The sequence below is a fragment of the Oncorhynchus mykiss genome, chromosome 17 (assembly GCF_057628025.1).
Source record: "Oncorhynchus mykiss isolate SJ-2025 chromosome 17, ASM5762802v1, whole genome shotgun sequence".
Taxonomy (NCBI): domain Eukaryota; kingdom Metazoa; phylum Chordata; class Actinopteri; order Salmoniformes; family Salmonidae; genus Oncorhynchus; species Oncorhynchus mykiss.
The window spans coordinates 47,074,461-47,101,025 of record NC_143038.1 but is presented as its reverse complement, the minus strand read 5'-3'; the positions used below and the strand labels follow the sequence as shown (position 1 = coordinate 47,101,025).

Genomic DNA, 26,565 nt, shown 5'->3' with positions numbered 1-26,565 from the left:
CGCTGCAGCACCCCCTGGTGGTGAGACTATGTAGGGTTGAGGGTGAGATGGCCTAGGAGGGAGAGATAGTTAGGGATCTAGGGTCAGGCTAGGGGAGGGACATGAAGAAGATGGACAGTGATCATGAGTTGGACTCAGTGGTAGTGGGGGTGATAGGGGTGGTGGAGGTTGTGGGCTGATGGCGTTCTGGTAGCTTGTCCCGTAGCAGCTGTTGGGGGACAGGGAGTTAGGGTTTTCCAGGGGGTTGGTGCCAGGGGGGCCGAGGTAGGCTTGGGATGGGGGCTTAGGCGAGGGCGTCTCTCCTGGGTTTTTGCCCAGGATGGAGCGCGCCTCATCCACCTCTTCCAGGTTGGAGATGTCCTTCATCATGTTCTTGCGATAGGAGACAGACAGCTTGTTGGAGCCGTCGGACATCAGGTTGAAATAGCGGGCGATGAAGACGACGGGGAGAGGAAGCATGGCCACCACAATGAGGGAGAAGCACATGGCCAATGCCCAGGGAGGGTAGCTCTGGAAACGCTCCTGAGCCTAAAAAGAGAGAAATAACGTCACGAAGGGAAATAGAGTGAAAAAGAAATACCCCTGGTGCTGACTGCAAACTCTGTAACAAGGCTAATACGCAAAATGTCAAAAAGTGTCAATACGAAGTGTCTATATGAAACTTTGCACTGTTTGCCAACAGGTTGACTGACCAGTTCTTCTACCCATGCATTGTACCCTGGCGGGCTGATGGCCATCTCGATAACGGTAGCTGTGATGAGAACGATGAGACAACAAGGGGAGACGTACTTCCACATGTAGAAATAGAAGGCGTGGGGCCGGAAACCCAACATGTCCTCCAGGTCCTGCATAAACCTGATACACACGCGCACACACACACGCGCACACACACACACACACACACACACACACACACACACACACACACACACACACACACACACACACACACACACACACACACACACACACACACACACACACACACACACACACACACACACACACACACACACACACACACACACACACACACACACACACACACACACACACACACACACACACACAGGTGAGTTTAACATAGATCCAGCCAACTCCTTCAGTTTACAGTGTTGGGTTCTGAGAATATGAAAAATACTTATTCATGTCACTGCAGGAGAGAGGGTAATGTATATCAGGGATCCTATTGAAATATTGAGTGCTTAGGGTTAGAGGGTCTACACCAGAAGTTAATGGTTATCTGTAGAAGGAAGGTATATAGTGTGTGCAATTACGCTTGGAATGTGCTGAGTGCAGGGAAAGCAATCACATGTGGCAGGCATTGATAAGGGGAGAGAGCCATGGATTAGTAATGAAGGGGGGTTAAGATCAGGTCAGGTCACGTTAAGGGAGAAATAAAAGTTTATGCCCGTATCACTTAGTGTCCTGCCTAGCAGTAAAGATACTATGTTTGTACAGATGTGTAGGAGGAGACTCAGGAGGAAGGGTTAAATATCAGTGGCTGTGTGAAAAGGTTTTTGTCTAATGCAGCTGTATTGATCCTCTGGGAAGAATAAACTTGGTTTAAGCTTTCGAAGTGTCCGTAGAGTTTTTTACTCTGAGAATTAGAACAGTATTCAGGTGTTCCTTGACTCTTTCTCAATTATTTCTTAATCCTATCCTTCTTCATATTCAACTTTCCTCTTAATACATATGAAAAACACACAGCTACTTCTGACACTACAGGGCTCTCTGAGGAGACACCATACTTTACCTCTTGGTGCCGTAGATCCAGGCCACTGACACATTCTCCAGGATGACCACGATAGTGAGAGGCAGACCAGCGGAGTAGTCGTCAAACATGGTGACAAAGTAGTTCCCAGAGCGCTGGACGAAGAGGAGGCCACAGAAAAAGGCTATGATGCAGCAGCACACTGAAAGAAAAATATAGAGAGGGAATTGGAGCAAGATGAGGTAAAGGCATTCGTCTGAAAGTTTGCAGCGTCCTCAGCATTTTTATCTCTTCTTCAGTGGTGGAGTTGAATAAACGTCACATTATGTATAAACTTTGTGGCTCCTTGGATGAGAAAGTCTTTATTTATTCAATCCATTGCTTGTATTGCTATTACTTTGTATTCAGCAGCAAAAGTAGAAAAAACTACTCATCCTTAAAGAGTCTTATGTAGTTACCCCACTACGTCTTGGTGAAAAGTGCTGAATTTATGTTTGTAACGCAGTTTGCCGCTTATTGTCATGAGTCTTGCCCTGGAGGCAGAACTAACGGTGTCAGCTAGCAAGACCAGCTGCGGAGTCAAAATTGGCTATATCTTCAAAATTCATGAAAACAAAAATGTGTTTTTTGATCTTAATTTAAAGTTAGGGTTAGGCATTAGGGTTAGCAGTGTGGTTAGGGTTAGGTTTAAAATCAGATTTTATGACTTTGTGGCTTTGCCAGCTAGTGTCCACTCTGCAGAGCTGCCTTCAGGCCAAGATTCATGACAATAAATGCAAACCTGCATTTGTAACTATGATAGAGGAGAATGGGAGCACCACAGGGGTTTTTAGGGCTGACCTGTGAAGAGCTCCTTCTGGACCTTGTAGGTGTCGAGGACCGGCGTGGTGATGCCTGTCATGGTGCCGATCATACTGCCCAGGCCCAGGTTGATGAGCATGAAGAAGAACATGACAGACCAGAAGGGAGAGGCTGGGAAATGAGTCATGGCCTCGGTGAAGGCAATAAAAGCCAAGCCTGTACCTTGCACAGACTGCAGAGAAAGAGGGATGGAGAGAGAGAGTGACGCAAAGGAGAGAGGGCGCAAAAGAAGACCCAAGAGATTGTGAGAGAGAGAGAGAGAGAGAGAAAGAGAGAGAGAGAGATAGAGAGAAGGAAAAAAAGTTTGATGCAGACCCGAAAACAATTAGCCTCAAACCCAAATGGATCCGACGACAACCAGATCTAGACCCAACCTGGAACCCGTTATCTAGACCAGACCCGATTGGGGACAGAAGAGCCAAGAAGGATATTAGTTAAGTACAGTATAAGGATGATTAGAAAATCAAATCAAAGTTTATTTGTCACGTGCGCCGAATACAACCTTAGAGTGAAATACTTACTTAAAAAGACTAGTTGGTTTGGTGTTGTGGAACTGGTTCATATTTAGACCCAGTTTCGGTGAGATAGAGCTCAGAGACCAGACAGACAGACTGTACCTTGTTAAGCTCATCCTCCAGGACACAGGGGTCCAGGCTCAGCTCGGCGAAGCTGCCCTCCTTCACCGTCTTGATGACGGCGTATATCTCAGCGTAGTCTACGGTGGACAGCTGGGAGAAGTTCACGTGTGGCGGAATGAGGTCATGACTCAGCACGTTAGAGTTCAGGTAGCCAAGGATCTTCTCTCCATTCCTGAAGAGACCACAGGGAAACATGGTCGATAGAGCACAAGATGAAGATCACCGCAAAAGTCCTGAATCTGATCACAGAGAAGGCATGATAATAAATATATGGTGTGGGGAAAGAGTTGTTTAATTCTGTATAGGACTGCTTGAATTCCCTCCACCATCACTATAGACGGCTGCTAGGGCATTTGATTTGAACTCACTCCATGACACACTTCTCGTTCATGAGGTTTGCCTTGAAGCCCAGCACGGCGAACACCACCAGAGTAGCCAGGATGGAGGTGAAAAAGTTGATGAAGGAGACGAGCACGGCGTCAAAGTGGCAGTTGTTGTCTATCTTGTTGTAGCTGGAGAAGGCAATCACTCCACCGAAGCCCAGGCCCAGGGCAAAGAACACCTGGGTGGCTGCCTCCCTCCACACCTGGGGCTCCAGCATCTTCTCCAGCTGGAACACAGAGTAACACATTGGCTGACAAACTTGGACTCAGGGGTAGATGTAACATCGTTAAAGAACATCCGGGACACTCAAATTAGTGTGATATTTTACGTTTGGTATGTTATGTATTAATTTGTGGATGTCCATCATACATTTCATATTATATGTTTACAATATGCATTACAATATGTACGATGTGTTACAAATTCCATGTTAGATAGGTGGCTAATTGGTTATAATCATTAGAAATGTTTATAAATTCTATCGGTATAGTAGCTCTGTCTTTTCCCATAAATGACAGCATTCAACTGCAATGGAAGCTTCTCTCTGTGTGTGTGTGTGTGTGTGTGTGTGTGTGTGTGTGTGTGTGTGTGTGTATGTGTGTGTGTGTGTGTGTGTGTGTGTGTGTGTGTGTGTGTGTGACGGCCTCCTCTGAATCTCACCTTGGGAGTGAACATGTGTGCAATGCCATCAACAGCACCCTTCAACAGCAAACCTCTCACCAGGAAACAGAAGAGCACCACGTAGGGAAACAGCGAGCTGAAGTACATCACCTGACAGACCACAGGAAACAACTTAGTCACACATTCTGTACAATAACTACACTATACATGCCAGAGGAAGATAGGAATCCAGTCCAGTCGGCTATTATTCCAGTGCAATTTTTAGTCATGTCATGTTCTTAAATCATATATCTTCTCTACACTCTTTTGACTCTCCCCCCAACACCCCCTGCCCCTCTTCCTGATGCCCCATGCCCCTGCCCCTCTCCCGCCACATCAACTGTCCCTCTACCCATACCCCCTGCCCCTCTCCACCCACACCCTGCCCACCAACACTCCACTTCCTCCCCACAGCGCTCCCTACTTTCCCGGAGGACGCAATGCCTCTGATGACAGCCAGGCAGACGATGATCCAGGCCACCAGCAGAGACAGGGTCATCTTGACGTTCAGGCCACCACTGTCTGCAATGGTGCTGGTGGTGTTCAGAGTCTGGCGGTACCAGAAGTAGGTAGTGGCCGAGCTTTTCTCACACTCAGGCTCCACGACTGCAGAGGGGTGAGGGGGAGGGGGTGGTCAGAGAGAGGGGAGGGAGAGAGAGAGGGGGAGTGAAAAAAGTTGTAGTGAAAAGGAAGGGAGGTCAGGGAGGATGAAAGAGAGGGAGATGATAGGGAGAGTAAAGGGATAGGGGTAGTGGAAGGGAGAAAGATAGGGAAAAATAAAATTAGGGAAATAAAATGAGGGAGAGACTGTTTACACAGGAACCAAATCTCTCCCCCTTGGATTGGTTCTCCCAGATGTACATTAGCAAGGTAAACAAGGTCGTCCTTGTACTTGGTATGCACAGCGTGAGCCCTCATTCAAGACACTTGTCATTTTTCACTGTGCATATTTTCACCTTTTATAATTCAACCTTGGGGAAATGATACAACGATCTAAGTCTGGAGAAAGCATTCTTACAGACGTATTACAGAAATATATGCATATGCACACACACGCATGCGAGAACATGCAGGCACGCATACACAGAAAAAATATGCCCACACACCCACACAGACACATGCACTCACAGAAATTACCAGGTCAACTAAATGTACCAGTCTCTATTTATGTCAGGTAGATGGCAATGTTCAGCAGAGGAAATCACGGTGGCCTCCCATTATTCTATTTGTATCTTCTGTCTATGAGTGATGGCATTCCAGGTTACATGCAGTAACTCTGACTGTCTGCATCTCTCATCTCCCTTCTTCTTACTCCTCCACTCCTGCAAGTCACTCCAGAAGCACAGAACTGTATTCAAAGTGAACGCTAGGTCTGAACGACCTTGGTCTCTGTGTTTAGCTGATCTGACCCTGCCGATATCAATGTGAACCACAGTTTATCTGAAGTGTTTACTGCAGACATGTGACCATGGGGCCAGGTCAGAGTGGGTGCAGAGCAGCGTGGTTCTGGGGTCCCACACACCTGCATGAATGATAGGGTCTACCTTTCTCTACAGATGTACAGTGGCAAGAAAAAGTATGTGAACCCTTTGGAGTTACCTGGACTTCTGCATAAATTGGTCATAAAATGTCATTTGATCTAAGTCAAAACAATAAATAAACACAGTCTGCTTAAACTAATAACACACAAACAAATATACGTTTTCATGTCTTTATTGAACACACAGTATAAACATTTACAGTGTTGGATGGAAAAGATATGTGAACCCCTTAATAACTGGTTGACCCTGCTTTGGCAGCAATAAACTCAACCAAACGTTTCCTGTAGTTGCGGATCAGACCTGCACAACGGTCAAAAGGAATTTGGGACCATTCATCTTTACAAAACTGTTTCAGTTCAGCAATATTCTTGGGATGTCTGGTGTGATCTGCTCTTGAGGTCATTCCACAGCATCTCAATCGGGTTGAGGTCAGGACTCTGACTGGGCTAATCCAGAAGGCGTATTTTCTTCTGTGGAAGCCATTCTGTTGTTGATTTACTTCTGTGTTTTGGGTCGTTGTCCTTTTGCATCACCCAACTTCTGTTGAGTTTCAATTGGTGGACAGATAGCCAAACATTCCCCTGAAAAATGCCTTGATAAAATTGGGAATTCATTTTTCCGTCAATGATAGCAAGCTGTCTATGTCCTGAGGCAGCAAACAGCCCCAAACCATGATGCTCCCTCCACCATACTTTACAGTTGGGATGAGGTTTTGATGTTGATGTGTTGTGCCTTTTTTTCTCCACACAGTGTTGTGTGTTCCTTCCAAACAACTCAACTTTAGTTTAATCTGTCCACAGAATATTTGGCCAGAAGCGCTGTGGAACATCCAGGTGCTATTTTGTGAACTTCAGACGTGCAGCAATGTTTTCTTGGCAACTTCCGTGGTGTCCTCCCATGAACACGCATCCTTGTTTAGTGTTTTACGTATGGTAGACTCGTCAACAGAGATGTTAGCATGTTTCAGAGATTTCTGTAAGTCTTTAGCTGACACTCTAGGATTCTTCTTAACCTCATTGAGCGTTCTGAACTGTGCTCCTGAAGTCATCTCTGCATGTCGGCCACTTCTAGGGAGAGTAGCAACAGTGAATAGACCATTTATCTTTCTGTGGACTGATGAACATCAAGGCTTTTAGAGATACTTTAGTAACCCTTTCCAGCTTTATACAAGTTATCAATTCTTAATCTTAGGTCTTCTGGGATCTCTTTTGTTCAAGGCATGGTTCACATCAAGCAATGCTTATTGTGAATAGCAAACTCAAATTTTGTGAGTGTTTTTTATAGGGCAGGGCAGCTCTAACCAATCTCTTTTCATTGGTTAGACTCCAGGTTAGCTGACTCCAATTAGCTTTTGGAAAAGTTTAAGGGTTAGCCTAGGGGTTCAGATACTTTTTCCAACCTACACTGTGAATGTTTAAATGATGTACTGTATTCAATATAGACACAGCAGACTGTCTATTGTTGTGACTAAAATGAAGATCAGATCAAACGTTATGACTAATTTATGCAGAAACCAGATAATTCAAGGGTTCACATACTTTATTGCCACTGTAGGATCTTAATTTGAGCCAGTTTGCTACAGCAAGAAAATAATCCTGCAGCAACAGGAAATGTGAATTATTACAGTGCCTTGCGAAAGTATTCGGCCCCCTTGAACTTTGCGACCTTTTGCCACATTTCAGGCTTCAAACATAAAGATATAAAACTGTATTTTTTTGTGAAGAATCAACAACAAGTGGGACACAATCATGAAGTGGAACGACATTTATTGGATATTTCAAACTTTAACAAATCAAAAACTGAAAAATTGGGCGTGCAAAATTATTCAGCCCCCTTAAGTTAATACTTTGTAGCGCCACCTTTTGCTGTGATTACAGCTGTAAGTCGCTTGGGGTATGTCTCTATCAGTTTTGCACATCGAGAGACTGACATTTTTTCCCATTCCTCCTTGCAAAACAACTCGAGCTCAGTGAGGTTGGATGGAGAGCATTTGTGAACAGCAGTTTTCAGTTCTTTCCACAGATTCTCGATTGGATTCAGGTCTGGACTTTGACTTGGCCATTCTAACACCTGGATATGTTTATTTTTGAACCATTCCATTGTAGATTTTGCTTTATGTTTTGGATCATTGTCTTGTTGGAAGACAAATCTCCGTCCCAGTCTCAGGTCTTTTGCAGACTCCATCAGGTTTTCTTCCAGAATGGTCCTGTATTTGGCTCCATCCATCTTCCCATCAATTTTAACCATCTTCCCTGTCCCTGCTGAAGAAAAGCAGGTCCAAACCATGATGCTGCCACCACCATGTTTGACAGTGGGGATGGTGTGTTCAGCTGTGTTGCTTTTACGCCAAACATAACGTTTTGCATTGTTGCCAAAAAGTTCAATTTTGGTTTCATCTGACCAAAGCAGCTTCTTCCACATGTTTGGTGTGTCTCCCAGGTGGCTTGTGGCAAACTTTAAACAACACTTTTTATGGATATCTTTAAGAAATGGCTTTCTTCTTGCCACTCTTCCATAAAGGCCAGATTTGTGCAATATACGACTGATTGTTGTCCTATGGACAGAGTCTCCCACCTCAGCTGTAGATCTCTGCAGTTCATCCAGAGTGATCATGGGCCTCTTGGCTGCATCTCTGATCAGTCTTCTCCTTGTATGAGCTGAAAGTTTAGAGGGACGGCCAGGTCTTGGTGATTTGCAGTGGTCTGATACTCCTTCCATTTCAATATTATCGCTTGCACAGTGCTCCTTGGGATGTTTAAAGCTTGGGAAATCTTTTTGTATCCAAATCCGGCTTTAAACTTCTTCACAACAGTATCTCGGACCTGCCTGGTGTGTTCCTTGTTCTTCATGATGCTCTCTGCACTTTTAACGGACCTCTGAGACTATCACAGTGCAGGTGCATTTATATGGAGATTTGATTACACACAGGTGGATTGTATTTATCATCATTAGTCATTTAGGTCAACATTGGATCATTCAGAGATCCTCACTGAACTTCTGGAGAGAGTTTGCTGCACTGAAAGTAAAGGGGCTGAATAATTTTGCACGCCCAATTTTTCAGTTTTTGATTTGTTAAAAAAGTTTGAAATATCCAATAAATGTCGTTCTACTTCATGATTGTGTCCCACTTGTTGTTGATTCTTCACAAAAAAATACAGTTTTATATCTTTATGTTTGAAGCCTGAAATGTGGCAAAAGGTCGCAAAGTTCAAGGGGGCCGAATACTTTCGCAAGGCACTGTATGTGGATTATAATTAATGGACATTTTTGTAGGGGTTGATACTTGATATTCCCTTATGAAAAATGTATGACATTTTAAAGTGGAAATTACAGACTTCAGAAGCCGGTTTAAAACTCACATACACTACAAGTTCTCCTGCAACAGGGTGATCAAATGAAAATCCTACATCTGTATGGCCATGGCGAGAGGTCACTTTTTCCACACAGAATTAAAGACAATTCTACAGACAACCTGTAATGCCACTGTGGAAAAACTCAAATACCACCATACTGTAGTGTAGGAGTGTGGCATGGTGTAGTAAACCACCACCTATGGGGAATCACATACAATACTAGCATCTGTGTGTGTAGTACTGTATGATTACCAGTGCCTCCAGGATGTCGCTGGGACTTTGTGATATTTGTGTACAAAAATGCTTGATTTTGTTGCAGCAATTCTGACATTTTGCATGGCAATATGTGATGATTTTGTCCAATTTGTTTGCGAAAATGCACTGATGGGAGAAAACGTTTGTTGACGTGTGGCTTGATTGAACCATATTAGAGATAAATGTGCAGTGATTGGTTGTAAATTGCGAGCCTTCTTTTTGTACTGTGGTGATGGGTCAGTTTTATGCAATAATATTGCAATGATTTGATTGTTTTACGAGGAAATACTGTGGTGCTTGGTCAAATTTGCAAACCCTCACATAATATGCGGGGAATGGTTGATTTTGCTAAAAGATTTGCGATCGCAGAATCACGGAATCCTGGAGGGACTAGATTAGACAGTAACATGAAGACTTGCAACACCATGCAATATGCCTCTGTCTGTCAGTGTAAGAACCCTTCTGTTGGAGCAGGACTATCTAACTAGCTACAGCTGCTCTCCTCCCTGGTGGCTGACTGTCTTCATACTGCTGAGTCATGTGAGGAGCAGAGGAGAGGAGAGGAGAGGAGAGCGCTGAGCGATTCTTGGAACCGCTGGGATTGTATTATCACCACCTCTAATCTAAGTCTCAAAGGACTTTAATCTGGATTATGTCCATCTGAGTCATGAAGGATCCTCATAAATAAGCTAACACCATCAGCTGATCTAGTTAGATGTGTGATTCAGTGCCATCCTGGCCAAAACTGGATTGAACTGGAAGATTGAATTACAAAACAAAAATGTGTGTTTCTCTCAGACTGACCAAAAATGATTTTGTAAGTATGGATTATTCTACATGGCAAAACGAGTGTGTATAACAAGATGGAAATTAGTCATATCTGATTAATCAAATACAGGCCTTATTAAAAAAAGGAGAGAGGTTTAATTCAATATTCATTGAATCCTTTCTAGTTTGTGAGACAAACCACATTGGTGGTTGCTGCTTGGACTTTATCAAACAGTTCAGAGGAGTTATATGACTCCATTCTCTTTGCCCTCTGCATTTCTCCTCCGTCCCGATGTTCAGATTTGGCATCCACTCACTGGCTAATGATCCATTCCTCCTGATAGGGCATTCTGCCCATGGCAGTGGGTACTGGAAGGACTGGAAGAAGTAGAAGATGCTCCAGCCGATGATGACGTTGTAGTAGAGCCCCACAAAGCCACACACCTGGAATGTAGGAGAGGCAGAGTCTGTTAGAGTAAGAAAGTCCAATGGAACTCACAATTACCCCTGAGGTGCTCCTCTGCAAGAGTCCCTGTCACTGTTGGTTGATGCCACTCTTTCAGTCAAATGGCAAGTGCATGTGTGAATATCGATATATACACTACTGTACCGTGAGAGGCAATTTCAATATATTTCTCATTCAGATGGTCTATATAGGCAGGAGTATGTTGCTTTCTCATGTTCCTAGGGTGGCAGATAGCCTAGTGGTTACAAGCATTGGGCCAGTGACCAAAAGGTCTCTGGTTTGAATACCAGAGCTGACTATGTTAAAAATCTATTAATGTGCCCTTGAGCAAGGCTCTTAACAAGAACTGGCTATTAGGATAAGAGTGTAATCAGGATAAGAGTGTCTGCTAAATCTTCTGAGCATCCATGTCAACAAAGGACAGGCAGAAGCTAAACAAGGTTGGGAAATCCATTAATAATTGAAGTACACTCTTTCAGCCATTTCCACAGTGATCTCTTAAGAGGTATTTATAGCTGTCACATACATCACCAACGAGGGGTTGTCTCTCTCTCACACCCTAACCCTCCCTACCATCTCTGCCTCGCTCTCATTATCTAGGACATTATCCATATTACTCATCTTTATAGTCCTTTTCTACGTTACTGACATACAACCTTCTATGTCACATCTTATGGAATGAAGAATGTGAGATAGCTTTCTCCATCATAATAACACAGAGTATGTTTGTTTTGAGCTGTGTAAGGTGATGCAGACATTGGGAACCATGTTTAGAGCTGCTATGCTCAATTAAATCAAGGTATATCTATCTATCCCCTAAAGAGAGTTTGCCTCATTCGTGATTATACATTCCAGTTCAACAGAACAGTCTATTTCCTCTCACAATATTCAGAAATGGACAGTGAAAGCTTCCGACATAAATTATCCACCTATCTCTTGTTAAAGCGTAAGGTTGACATGTTATGTGATGTTGTGACAATTAGATTATGTGATGTGAGTCACAAAATGTCCAATATGCCAAATTCAAGACCTGGAGTAGTTTAAATTGATCCATCCTATCAAACTGGCATTTACACATAAAGCATGATCAACAGCTTTTATCTTAAAAGCCCAGTGCAGTCAGAATTAATTTCCCCCTAATGTTTTGTATCATAATGTACAGCAAGTGATGAAACTAACAATGTAAAAGTGAAGAAATTTGATCAGTGTTATTTCCTGATAGTTGCTGGTTGAAATTACAATCTGCTCGGAACCTTCTAATCAGCAGGTTTTGCACGGGTGGAGTTTTGGCTTGCCTGGTGACAGCACTAGACGGTATAAGTTAATATAGACCAATAACAAAGAGTTCCAAACCTCTCTGCCAATAACAGCTAGTTTTCAGATTACATATCCCGCCCCCTCCCTACTCAGACCACTCCCAGACAGTCCAAGCAAAATTCTAGCTTGAGAAATTGTTTTTTGCTAAAAAGTGTTTTCTTTTTAACCCTTTTAATGGAAAACTATTACAGTAAAGTACTTAACTATTCCCTATAAATAATTTGACATGGAGATAAAAACAACTGAATTGGGCCTTTAAAGAGATCCTGGTTGGAGGGTGTTAAATAGAGTGCTGGTGACAGCACCACAATGCATGTGGTAACAACAGTATGCTAAGGCAGCCAAGCATGGAGTTAGTCAGGGGAGAGGCCACAAAGTGTTGGTATATGCAGAAAATAGTATACTTAATAGATCACACAGTCACTGACGTAGGGAGTTTCTATTGAAATCAGAGCTCATTCATCGAAGCCCCCGGTGATAAACCCCACATCCAGCATCCATTATCCTTATCACACTGACTGACCCTCTCTGTTTCCCAGTGCACTGTGGTCAGTCACACTGTTTTTCTCTTGGGACACTGTCTATTTTGTTACGTGGAACAAGCACTTCAGAACATAAACAGATTACATAACCAAAATCATGTTAAAACTTATAGCATTATGTATCTGATGATTGGAGGGTGATCAGTTAAACTGATTGCCAGCCTCAACTTCAACCAAAAGGTGATATAAGAGGCAACCTTAAACCAAAGACACCATCCTCACTGTCACTCACCATTAGGCTGGACACCCCTATCCCACCCAGTAGGGGGCACACGTAGTTCCACACCCCGATGCTCCCACGTCGGATCTTCTGGCCCACCGCTAGCTCCAGGAAGAAGAGCGGGACGCCGATGAGGATGAGGAGGATGAAATACGGGACCAGATAGGCACCTGAAAGAAAGGGGTCAAAGTGATCATGCTATATTTCTCCCAATAGACTATTAGGTACATGAGTAGTACACATACTGTATGTGTGATATTACAGTACTAAGCATTGTGTAAAACGTGGAACACCTTTCCTTTGAAATAATGCACAAGTTTCAATTGTCTCCCTTGCTGAATCAATGGAGATACTTAACATTTACTGTGGACCCTGGCTCTATTCTTTTGAGCTGTTTCTAGAACACTAATTATAATTAATTGTGTATCATTACAAAGCCAGAGGGGAAGGGGAGAGAGAGGTGGACAGGCTGGGTGACAGGAAGACAACCCCTCTAGTTGATGGTCATGAAGTCCAACTCAGTGAGTCAGGGGAGAGCCTCAGGACACTATGGTATCTGTCTGTTTGTACTTGACAGTTCTGCATCACTTGTCACTATTACTCTCCCACCCTGCAAGTCAGAGCCCATCCAACCAGTGATTTACTAAGGTCTATTTTAGTATTTGATTTGAATTATGGGGGATGTCTAAATCTGGTGCTTCCCAGCTTAATCCAAGAGAGGCTTAATCTGGATGTTATTGTGGTGATCATCAGGATGCTAAGATTAACGCTGGAGCACTATCACTAATAATACTTCAGGAGTACCAGTTACATAGCCTAGAGCTCATAACCCACTGGACACAGACAGCAGTTCCATGTCTTGTTTTAATTGAGTTGTTACTAATGTCAATTCAACATGAGATCAAGAAGAAATAGAACCAGGTCATTGGATGTACTAGGTAAGAAATTAGATTTTTTTTTTTAAATGTATAACTTTTGCAATCAATTGCAGCCTATCTGAACTTGGGCCAGCTAACAGTTCTGATATACTGTATAGCATGCAAACTGAGGTAAAGACATGTGTATGAAAGAGAAGCAGAGAACGCTGGAAGGGGAGAAGGAGAGAGAGGGGGAAGAAGGCCCAGAGCGATAACCACCTAACGCCACAGAGCCATTTAATGTGGCTGTAATTTGCTGCCTGGAGGTAAATTAGGGGGTGAAAGATGTCTGTTCTCCTGGTCAAACGACGAGGCTGCTTGGGTATAGGAGCCTTTAAATCCTGCCTATTAGCAATAAATCAGAAAGAGAAGGTGTGAGAGAACAGGGCTGGTGCACCAAACACATCAGTCATTATCTGGTGAAGACAGGGAGACCGTGAGGTTTCGGAGGTGAATTGAGCATGCCTAATCGTCATTTCTATGACCAGAGATAAGAGCTGTGGTGTTTTATGCTGCTGTTATGGTCAGAGGTGTGATGCTCATTAAAACTGATGGGGCATATTTTTATCCATTTATGGTAGAGCGGTTAGGTTAGAGCTAGGGAGTGCAGAAGCTAAATTTAGCACATTCTGGAAAAACACTGTCAAGTACAAAACATACAATAGTAAGAAATCTGAGCCATTTCCACTAGATGAGCCAGCTGCAAAGTCAAAATTGGCCTTCGTGCAATGTTAGGGCTAGGCATTAGGGTTTTGCAGGGTGGTTAAGGTTAGGGTTAGGTTAGGTTTAAAAATCAGCTAGTGACCACTCTGCAGAGCTGCCTCCAGTACATAAATGCCAACCTGCCCTAACTAATAGGGGTGTTCTGAACTACTATACCAGCAAAGACTTACAATGTGCACCTGTAACTACATGACAAAATAAAGCAAATCATCATCACAATACAGAGCCATTAATGTTTCATTGAGAGTATCCCTTTCATGTTGATCAGAGTATCAGTTGAGCCTTGGCCTGCTCCAGTGCCAGTAGTAATCGATAGCACAGCTATATTTAGAGTGGTGTTTGTGGAGCTGTGCTTCTCTCTTGGCAGCCCAGCCTGACTGTGATGGCAGGCCAGTGTACCTGGCATGTCATTCTTACAGTCTGGGTCACTGAGCTGCCAGGAAGCAGCTGCCGCTAGACTCTTCACCAGAGGCAGACAGGAAGATGAGGAGGAAATGACCTTGCTCATCCATTGACGTAGCTACAATAAATAATTATTGTTCTATATTTTGTGAAAGAGTTATTCAGTTGTGGTTCTATTTAGTCAGCCAGCCCTTATGGGGCGCGGTCTGCCACTCACCTCCTCCATTCTTTTGGCACAGGTAAGGGAAGCGCCAGACGTTTCCTAGCCCCACAGAGAAGCCCACCTGGGCCAGAATGTACTGAAGTTTGCTGTTCCAGGCTGGGCGGCCATCGTTCTCGGGGGGCTCGAGAACAATCTTCTTCCCGGGTACCCCTCCAACATTCAGAGAACTGTTCTTGTAGTCGAGCGGCGCTTCGTGAGCGAGCAGGTCTGCCACCGACTCTGTGACATGCTCACTGGTATGCTCACGCTGCGTCACCTTACTGTTCTTACGCATCAGGGATGCTGAGGGGGGAGCTGGGAGGGGGTTGGCGCAGAGAGAGAGAGACCAACAGAGAGACAGAAAGAGAGGGAGAGTTCAGAGTGTACTGTAGGTATGAAGTAGAGGGGTTGGATGCTAGGTGCCAGACGTTGAGAAGAGAGAGAGCGCAGGGCTCCAGATTTGGGCTTTGGTCCTGTGAGAGAAAAACATAAATGAAATCTGTCACTGCAAGTCACTTGACGGCTTTTACTATTTTACAAAGCAATATAGTAAACACGGAGGACATTTAACATATTATCACATTAAAACTGTCCTTAATAGATGATAGGGTTAATTTCCACTAAAATCCTTGAGTCCTGACAAGGAACTTGTGTTTTCATTGCAAGTTATGTTGGCATATCTTCCTGTGTCACTGTGGGCCTCAAGCAACACTTCAGACACAGGATCACTGACACAATTACCCTGTTCCATTTAGTGCTTAGCCAGGCTTGTAATAAGATGCAGGTCTATAACACAGTCGAGTCTCTAGTCTAGTGGCCTTAAAGACAACATAAGTGTGGGTGGTTGCGTTAACTTAACTAGACTTCCACAAGAATGAAGCTCCCTCCTCACTACAATGAATAATTTCTTAGAGGTACTCAAAGTAATTATAATAACCTCCATATCCACTGCAGACACTAATTGAACTAAACTGTATTGCAGGTTGCCATTAGTTGTAATGCCATTCATTTTCCATTCATTCATTTGCAATTCATTTTTAGGCCTCATACCGTATGCTTAAGAGCACACATATCACCTTGCAGACTGAGGCAGACCCTCCGCCTGCAGCTCTCTCCCTCTACTGAGACTGACCATCAGATGCAGGAACAATCAGCCCAGTAAAATAAAAAATACAATTATTTAAACGTATGCTCACTCAGCTGTGCTTCAGAAGTAATACGACGGATCTATTACCGGTGTGACCATATAGCCTACCTCAAATGTTTAAATATAATTTTTTTAAATACCTCGAACAACAATGCATTGGCTGGGCATTCAAGCAAAGCCAATATACGGTGATAATGTATTGGGCCTATATCTTACTGCACAAACCTCAATGCTACAGGTGTCACAGACGTTGTCGTGGAAATGACCGGACCAAGGTGCAGCGTGGTGAGCGTACATTTTCCTTTTATTATGATAAACGTCACCAACAAAACAAGACACAAACGTGAAGCCTACTAGGGCTATAGTGCCACTAACAAAGATAACTACCCACAAAATACAAAGGAAAAAAGGCTGCCTAAGTATGATTCCCAATCAGAGACAACAATAGACAGCTGTCCCTGATTGAGAACCATACCCGGCCAAAACATAGAAACAGAAAAACATAGGAATAAAGAAACTAGAATGCCCACCCTAGTCACACAGGGCGTGACAACAGGACTGTTTTTAAATTGGTTAATGTTGCATAGGCTTACGTTTTTTTAAGTCATGCATTTTGACTCAAAGGGATGTGGACTCAGAAAAGGTTGGTGACCACTGTTTAAGAGTTTTCCCTGTTAACACTATCAACGTTTCCCTTTGCTGTGGCAATTGTGATCGAATCAACGCAACATTCGCCACTTTCAAAGCAACATACTGAAACAAAACTAACTGCAAGAGATTTTGTTGTAGGCAGAACGCATCAGAATAGGATTCTATTGCATTGACACACACTACTCAGCTCGTACTCTACACAGACCAGTGCGGCATAAACAATCAGGCCCTATATGCAAATAGACCATTGCCATATATGGATCTTTCATTTACTTTGAGCTGGACTGTTTTAATAGCATGAGCGGTCATGAGTAAATGCACTGCATGAGCTGCATGTAGCCACGTGTGCACATTATGTTATAATCCTTTGCTAGTTAGTGAGTTACTAGCCCAGTTATAGATCATTTGTAATCAGCAATAGGGGAGTGATCGCTTCCTACAAGAGCACATAACGTGTACAGTTCTAGACATCTTTGAAAAACGAGTTAGGTAGAGAGCTTTGTTTTGTCTTAAAGGGGCAATGTTGTATTTTGAGACAGCTTATTCAAGCCTAAGTAGCCAATAGGCAGAGGGTAGGATAATTTGTCTGAATCTCTGTAATAATGGTATAGGAATAAGAATGCATTTGATTTTATAAAGTGGTGTCTTGCATCAAACAACATAACATTTTCAGTGACCTCCTTGTCTGATGGACAAGTGGATAAACAGGTTAAAGTTAAGCACTGCTTTTTTCCCCCCAAAAGTCTCATTGAATGTAGGCCTACATTGAACAATAAACATTGGCTGCTACTGTAGGCTGAATGATAGAACAGATAGTTCCATGGTAAAATGTTATGGGATGCATTTTCTCCATTGTTTTTGATGGTAGGCCACTCTGGCAGGCCTACAATATGATCAAATACCCACAGTAGCCTACATGACAGTTAAAACTGTAATGTAAAGCGGGTACAGCCTCAGTGTTCACAGTAAACGTGCTGGATGTTGCACACAATTTTCACAATGTTCAAGTTTGCGCTCAGCAGACCTGAAATTTGCTCAGTGACACATTTTTCTTGCGGGAACATTGGTCACGTCCAATTACCTAACACTTCTCTTACATGAAGAGAGAGGGGGTAGCAACTTGTTAAATGTGTTTTGTCTACCTGTGGACTCATTTCCCCACAAAGCTGTCACTGAAAAAGCAGATTAGGCCCCTACCTCCCTCAGTGTTTTGGTTTCAGACATTCCCAATGTTACCAATTGTCCTACTTAATTTTCCTGTCCTGTAAGCTTAACTTTCGGAAGCTTTTTCCTGTAAATCCCCTAATCCTCGGAAGCATTGCAGCAGGATTCTCTCCCGCTTTTTCATGGAGCTGTTGGTTCAGCCCAAACATAATGGAGGAAGTCAGTCAGTACAAGGGAGGGGCTGGATGATCCGCAGTCATGCATTCTCTTGATCCACATCACAAGCCTGGCGTAGGCTCATTACTTATTGAGAGAGTCACTTCTCAGCCGTTACAAAAATCCACCATCGACGGAAATACAGAGCAGCAAAGCCCTATGGGATATGTGAGGGCCACATCCTATTCTGGGGGACAGAGAGACAGCAAAAACAAGAGAGATAACCGATGTGGGAGATGACTGTTCACTTAGTAATTCTTTATTTACTTTTGTTGAGAACTGACTAGGTGATGGCCATATGAAGAAGGGGAAGTTTAGAAATGGAGGTCACACAGAGGATATACAGAGCTGCAGTTTATGCTGTGGCAACATTTTGACAGCCCCATCTTTTACGGTATGATACAACAGCAGTGATGCACTTCTTCTGGTCACGACAATCACTATCAGTCACTACCTCTGCCTGTACATCTCTTCTCCTCCCACTTTCTCTTGTGCAAAAACTCCACAATAAACTGAACCTCCCACATTCAAAGTAAACAGCTATTCTAGTAAACAGTATAGTAGACCTACAAAAGCCCAGACAGAGAAAAGCAACAAAGAGCAATAATTTACTTAATTTAACTGTATTTTTAAAAAACAGTATCTTTTAATTTACCCCAAATCCTATGTATAAAGTTAAACAAGAATATTCCACATGATTCACATAATTCCTTATAAAGAGTACATAAGTGTATACACATACAGTGTTTCTTCCAGCACACAACAACCATTTCATATTATATGCCTACAGAGCAACTGTGCCATGAAAACACGCCAACAACTGCCAGCTGGTGTTCAGATCACCACAGACAAGATTTATAAAAATACAGGTACTAGGTGACTTTTACATCATTTGAAAGCCACTGCATGTGTTATAATGGCTGCAGTGAGGGCTAAGAGTTTAGGTGGAACAGTCTGCAGCACTTTACCTATATTGTTACCTATACCTATATTGTCAGTGAATATCTAGATAACAAATGAAAAATTTATTTGGGGCCAGCTGCTTTGAATAAAAACAAATCAAATAAAATGCACTGACTAAATCACTTTAGCAAAAAACAAACATGCACTGCAAAAACATGCACAGCTGTAAGATGTGTCTTTTTGGCATTTACTTCTCTGTAGAGTTAGTTGATGCTGTGTGATAATTTACTACACAGACAAACAAAAGCCTTTAAGGTTTCTTTAAATAGTGCTGAGGTGCTCCCATTGAGCAAAGTTTTGTTCTGAAATCTAGGCTACTACTGTAGGCTCACTCCAAACCTAATCCAGCACACCCGATTCTAATAAATAACTGGCTGATAAACTGAACCAGGTTATTTAGAAGTGGGCTGGATTAAAGACCTATGGGTGGGTAGCTCTCCAGGAACAGGGTTTAAGACCCCTGCAATAGCCTGTGTTTGATTGATGTAAACAAAACAGGAACCTGCAGATAATACAATCCTGAAAAACATGATCAATTGGTCACCAAGGGCATACAGTGCCTTCTGAAAATATTCACACTCCTTGATTTCTTTCACATTTGTTGTGATTAGGGCTGTTGCGGTGATCATATTACCGCCACACCGGCGGTCACGAGTCTAAAAGGCAGTCAAATTCCACGTAAGCATTTAGTCACGGTAATTAGGCTTCTCCAAGCTCTGATGCTGCTGATGGTCATTAGTAGCCTACCAAACTTGCTAACTGCCTGGAACTGAGCACTCTATTATCCCTCTAATCAATCTGACATCAATGCAAATCTAATCAAACACTTTGAAAGCCCATGAACTCATGTTGTGCAACATTTCAACAGGCTATGCAACTGCAGAGAGATGACCTCTACTGAAAAGAGGATCAGCTTTCTATAGGCTAGGCCTAATATATTTTCTTGTTCAACTTTCCTAATATTAAGCACATTGCTTATATCTACAAAAGGAGTATTGCCTACCTGGCTGGCATGAAAAAAAAAACACTGGGAAAAGCATCCTCCATTCGCTAGTTACGTGTATTTTTTCCTACTGCACCTGTTTCGATACAGGTGCATTATAATTGGTCTATTCTAAATCTAATTTCACACATATTATTTAGTTACTACATGATTCCATATGTGTTATTTCATAGTTTTGATGTCTTCACTATTATTCTACAATGTAGAAAATAGTAAGAACAAAGAAAAACCCTTGAATGAGTAGATGTGTCCAAACTTTTGACTGGTACTGTATATAGAATAAAAAATATTCCAAAACATGCATTGTGTTGGCAACAATGCACGAAAGTAATACTACAAACATTTACTTTTTGTCCTGAATACAAATTGTTATGTTTGGGAAAAATCCAACACATCAATGGGTACCACTCTCCATATATTCAAGCATGGTGGTGGCTGCATCATGTTAGGGGTATGCTTGTCATGGGCAAGGACTAGGGAGTTCTTCAGGATAAAAAGAAACAGAATGGAGCTAAACAGGTAAAATCCTAAAGGAAAACCTGCTTCAGTCTGCTTTCCAACAGACAAAGGGAGACAAATTTGTGACGTGGTAAGGTTGGACCCAGGTGCAGAGAAGAAACCAGACAAAGCATCAGTGCTTAGGGATAAACATAATACTTTTCTGAGAAATGGTAGCCTCGGGATAACAGTACACTTGAAAAAACAAACACTAAGTCTCGAAACCTCACTCAGGAAACGACCGCATACGGTAAACAATTCAAGCTTCTGCAAAGGACAACAGAAAACACACCTCTTTTAACAGGGTAATGAGTAAATTAGACACACATGAGTGTCATTAATGTCTCTAGGAAGGTTGAGGCCAGGGCTCTGTGCAGGCCAGTCAAGTTCTTCCACACCGATGCTGACAAATCATTTCTGTATGCACCTTGCCTTGTGCACGGGGGTATTGCCATGCTAAAACAGGAAAGGGCCTTCCCCAAACTGTTGCCACAAAGTTGGAAGCAGAGAATTGTCTATAATTTCATTATATGCTGTAGCATTAATATTTCCCTTCACAGTCACTAAGGTGCCTAGCCCGAACCATGAAAAACAGCCTCAGACCATGTTTCATCCTCCACCGAACTTTACAGTTGGCACTATGCATTGGGGCAGGTATCTTTCTCCTGGCATTCGCAAAACCCAGATTCGTTCGTCGGACTGCAAGATGGTGAAGCTTGATTCATAACTCCAGAGAATGCGTTTCCACTGCTCCAAAGAATGCGTTTCCACTGCTCCAGAGAACGCGTTTCCACTGCAATGCCAGCCGACGCTTGGCATTGCGCATGGTGATGTTAGGCTTGTGTGCAGCTGCTCGGCCAAGAAAACCAGTAGTGAAAAAAGTACTCAATTGTCATACTTGAGTAACAGTAAAGGTACCTTAATAGAAAATGACTTGAGTAAAAGTTAAAGTTACCCAGTAAAATACTACAGTTGAAGTCGGAAGTTTACAAACACTTTGGTTGGGGTCATTAAAACTCATTTTTTCAACCACTTCACAAATTTCTTGTTAACAAACTATAGTTTTGGCAAGTTGGTTAAGACATCTACTTTGTGCATGACACAAGTACTTTTTCCAACAATTGTTAACAGACAGATTATTTCACTTATAATTCACTGTATCACAATTCCAGTGGGTCAGAAGTTTACATACAGTAAGTTGACTGTGCCTTTAAACATCTTGTAAAATTCCAGAAAATGATGTCATGGCTTTAGAAGCTTCTGATAGGCTAATTGACATAATTTGAGTCAATTGGAGGTGTACCTGTGGATGTATTTCAAGGCCTACCTTCAAACTCACTGACATCATGGGGAAATCAATTGTAGACCTCCACAAGTCTGGTTCATCCTTGGGAGCAATTTCCAAATGCCTGAAGGTACTACGTTCATCTGTACAAACAATAGTGTGCAAGTATAAACACCATGGGAACGCGCAACTGTCGTACTGCTCAGGAAGATGGTGCATTCTGTTTCCTAAAGATGAACATACTTTGGTGTGAAAAGGGACAATCAATCCCAGAACAACAGCAAAGGACATTGTGAAGATGCTGGAGGAAACAGGTACGAAAGTATCTGTATCCACAGTCAAACGAGTCCTATATCGACATAACCTGACAGGCCGCTCAGCAAGGAAGAAGCCACTGCTCCAAAGACGCCATAAAAAAGCCAGACTACAGTTTGCAACTGCACATGGGGACAAAGATCACACTTTTTGGAGAAATGTCCTCTGGTCTGATGAAACAAAAATACAACTGTTTGGCCATAATGACCATTGTTATGTTTGGAGAAAAAAGGGGGAGGCTTCCAAGCCCGAAGAACACCATTCCAACCATGATCCCAACCATGAAGAACAGGGGTGGCAGCATCATGTTGTGGGGTTGCTTTGCTGCAGGAAGGACTGGTGCACTTCACAAAATAGATGGCACTGTGAGGCAGGAAAATTATGTGGATATATTTAAGCAATATCTCAAGAAATCAGTCAGGAAGTTAAAGCATGGTCGCAAATGGGCAATGACCCCAAGCATGCTTCCAGAGTTGTGGCAAAATGGCTTAAGGACAACAAAGTCAAGGTATTGGAGTGGCCATCACAAAGCCCTGGCCTCAATCCCACAGAAAATGTGTGGGCAGAATTGAAAAAGTGTGTGCGAGCAAGGAGGCCTACAAACCTGACTCAGTTACACCAGCTCTGTCAGAAGGAATGGGACAAAATTCACCCAACCTTTTGTGGGAAGCTTCTGGAAGGCTACCCTAAACGTTTGACCCAAGTTCAACAACTTAAAGGCAATGCTACCAAATACTAATTGAGTGTATGTAAACTTCTGACCCACTGGGAATGTGATGAAAGAAATAAAAGCTGAAATAAATAATTCTCTCTACTATTATTCTGACATTTCACGTTCTTAAAATAAAGTGGTGATCCTAACTGACCGAAGACAGGGAATTCTAACTAGAACTGAGTTTAAATGTATTTGGCTAAGGTGTATGTAAACGTCCGACTTCAACTGTACTTGAGTAAACGTGTAGCAGAATTTGGTTTCAAATTTACTTAAGTATCAAAAGTAAATGCAATTGCTAAAATATCCCAGAGCCGACTAAGGGAAAAATCTGTCGATGTGCCATTGAGCAAGGTACTTAACCCCAATTGCTTCTGTAAGTCGCTCTGGATAGGAGTGTCTGCCAAATGATTAAAATGTCAAATGTACATGTATAATTTCAAATTCTTTATATTAAACAAATCAGATGGCACATTTTTCTTGATTTTTTTCAATTTACGGATAGCCAGGGGCACACTCCCACACTCAATTTACAAATTAAGCATTTGTGTTTCGTGAGTCCACCAGATAAGAGGCAGTAGGGATGACCAGGGATGTTCTTTTGATTAGTGCGTGAATTCTACCATTTTCCTGTCCTGCTAAGCATTCAAAATGTAACGAGTATTTTTGGGTGTCAAGGAAAATGTACGGAGTAAAAAGTACATAATTTTCTTTAGGAATGTAGTTAAGTAAAAGTAAAAGATTTTAAAACTATAAATAGTAAGGTACAGTACTTTTCAATATTTGTACTTAAGTACTTTACAGCACTGATGGAAACCCATTCATGAAGCTCCAGAAGAACAGTTCTTGTGCTGAAGTTGACTCAGACCACATGTAACCACGCCAGCCCAGGAGCCTCACATCTGGCTTCTTCCCCTGCAGGATCGTCTGAGACCAACCACCCGGACAGCTGATAAACTGAGGAGTATTTCTTTCTGTAATACATTTTGTAACAAGAACATATTCTGATTGCCTCAGCCTGGCTCCCCAGTGGGTGAGCCTGGCTCCCAAGTGGGTGGGCCTATGCCCTCCCAGGCCCACCCATGGCTGCGCCCCTGCCCAGTCATGTGAAATCCATAGGTGTGATATTTGTGAGTCTGTAACTTTCTTACTAATTTTATCAAACAGAGAGAGAGAGAGAGAGAGAGAGAGAGAGAGAGAGAGAGAGAGAGAGTGAAGGAAACAAAAGTTTGATGCAGACCCGAAAACAATTAGCCTCGAACCCAAATGGATCCGACGACAACCAGATCTAGACCCAACCTGGAACCCGTTATCTAGACCAGACCCGATTGGATCCGAGTGACAAAAATGTATGTTTATCAGCCAAGTTGCTCTTCTGGTTAACAAATAGATATTTATATGTTGGCTAGCCTTCTGTAATGCCTCAGAGGCACAACATCCCACTTCTGACACCATCGTAAACAATTTGAGGGGTACCTCAACCAGGTCTCGAACCTTTTGACCTTGTGACTGTCATTCCACCACCTTAGGCAAAACACCAAGAGATCATACCTCTTGAAGAGGTCGCTGATGTTGAACTAAGGATACTACAATACAAGTGTATGTATTGTAGGAGATATCTATGTGTGTGTGTGTGTGTGTGTGTGTGTGTGTGTGTGTGTGTGTGTGTGTGTGTGTGTGTGTGTGTGTGTCTTTTTGAATGCTTGTTGGCGGATGGGGATCAATATAGCCTATGAAGGCCATTTAATTTGGATTATAAACAATAAAAATACCACTACATTTTCTCCCAAGGCATGGATGTTTTAATTCTCCAAAAAGGTCCCTTTAACAGAATTAAACAAGTTCAATCACAACACCTACAACTAACTCTACAATCTGAAATACTGCCCTGGAGACTTGAAGGTTGTGGTCGTAAAACAAAGCTCAAGCGAAGCGCTCTAAAAGGTGATCAATCTGATCAGCGCTCCAACACCTGTCATCCCTCACATCTACGACAATAGACCGGGACTGAACATCAGTCATTCTTTCTGCTTGGCATTTTAAACTAAAACAAATTATGCAAATATACTATTATTCCACTGAGTAAGCAATTATCTTACAATTATTGGCCAGACGATTGTAAAAAATAGCACTCAAGGTCACACAACCCAGTGATTCATGACAGCATGACTATTTAATGTCATCATCCAGGACAACTCTCACCCCACATAACAAACATGATGAGATCACACAAGTTCACCTCTGTAAGTTCCTTAGCAATAGTTTTCTCAAGTGTCACTAAAAGTCACTCCTTGCTATCATTACAATACAGGGACAAAATCGCTCCAACAATTGTCCCTTCTTTGTTTCTCCAATAGTTTAGTATCGCAAAGCAGTCCCTATTGAACAGCTCTGATATACAGCTAAAACAAATTAAAAACAAATGTCAACAATAATTCTAACAAATGGACAAGGTGAGACACGTACGAGCCTAGTGACTAATGATGGGTACATCTGGACAGATGGATGTCGCCAGGGACCTGGCGATTGTATAAACATGTCAAGTCAATAACGCATTACTCACCTTAAATATTTCGAAGAAATAACCTATATCCAGTGTTTACAATGTAAAAACAATTCGAACACACCAGCATGGGGCAAATACATCTGCTCCGTGCCAATTTCGACCTAGTCTGGTGGTACCCAGTGTATGAGCGCGAGAGGATGAGAGGGAACGAATCACGTGCAGTTTTGGCTGACAATTGACATGCAAGCAGGGTGGCGAGCAGGCGAGTGCATAGTGACGCAAGAGTGTACATGATCACATTGCCAAATTATCACCATGCTAATAATAGTAATCTAATAACCCTGGCGTTTAACATAGGAAGCCTGTGCTTAATTTGGGGAAGAAAATAAATAAACGCCCTGTGGTCCAAGGTGTATTTTGTATTTATTTATCTGGAGTAAGGGTGAATGTATTAAACCGAGTCCCCCTAAAATCTTTGGAAATAGAACGGTCAAGAAATATGTTGGTATTAGTCTGACGCATATGTTTGCGTCACTTACTACCATGCTTTTCCGATTGATACAATTCATGGCAATTCAATTCATAAAAATTGTCAGCACCTATGGAGACATGCAATAAAACACAGATAATTGACAATGTGTTCATTGTAGACAAAATAATTATGACCAGTTTAAAATGTATGTATTCTAGGCTATAATACATTTTTATATTAGTATATTGTACGAACCAACAATAATAGGCAACCCCTTAATCATGTAGGACTATGTTCACTATGGAAATATCCCAGACATCACATGGTCCATTTATTGGAAGAGCGGTGTTCAATGTTTATTGAGACATCGAGACACAGGCGACACTTCTCTGTGGCTCCAGCCAACTGATGCACAGGTGACCATAAATCATGCGCCTTCCAGCAGACTATTCTTTAAAACCACGGGGTAGAGGAGGTAGATAGTGTCATTGGGCCATTTTTCATTCTGACCCAATAGATTATTTTGTCCTTCCCTTGCCACATGACTGCATATAAAATGATCTTTATTATTTTCATCAGCAATGCCTCTTTACCATGGTTGTTTCATCTACTACTGGGTATTCTAACAATATCTTACTTTCTATCTAAGTTAAATTGATTTCATGTTTGT

General features: G+C 42.4%; 1 protein-coding gene across 1 annotated transcript; it reads right to left on the bottom strand.

Annotated features, from left to right (window-relative positions):
* Positions 1 to 25,637, bottom strand: LOC110494349 (sodium-dependent neutral amino acid transporter SLC6A17-like). The gene is given in 13 exon segments (XM_036950422.2): positions 1 to 180; positions 183 to 528; positions 693 to 855; positions 1,757 to 1,916; positions 2,555 to 2,747; positions 3,193 to 3,385; positions 3,582 to 3,823; positions 4,258 to 4,368; positions 4,682 to 4,863; positions 10,492 to 10,618; positions 12,732 to 12,889; positions 14,979 to 15,436; positions 25,481 to 25,637. Coding segments are annotated over 12 exon segments (2,214 nt in total). The 5' UTR covers positions 15,259 to 15,436; positions 25,481 to 25,637; the 3' UTR covers positions 1 to 121.
* Positions 25,638 to 26,565: the final 928 nt, after the last annotated feature.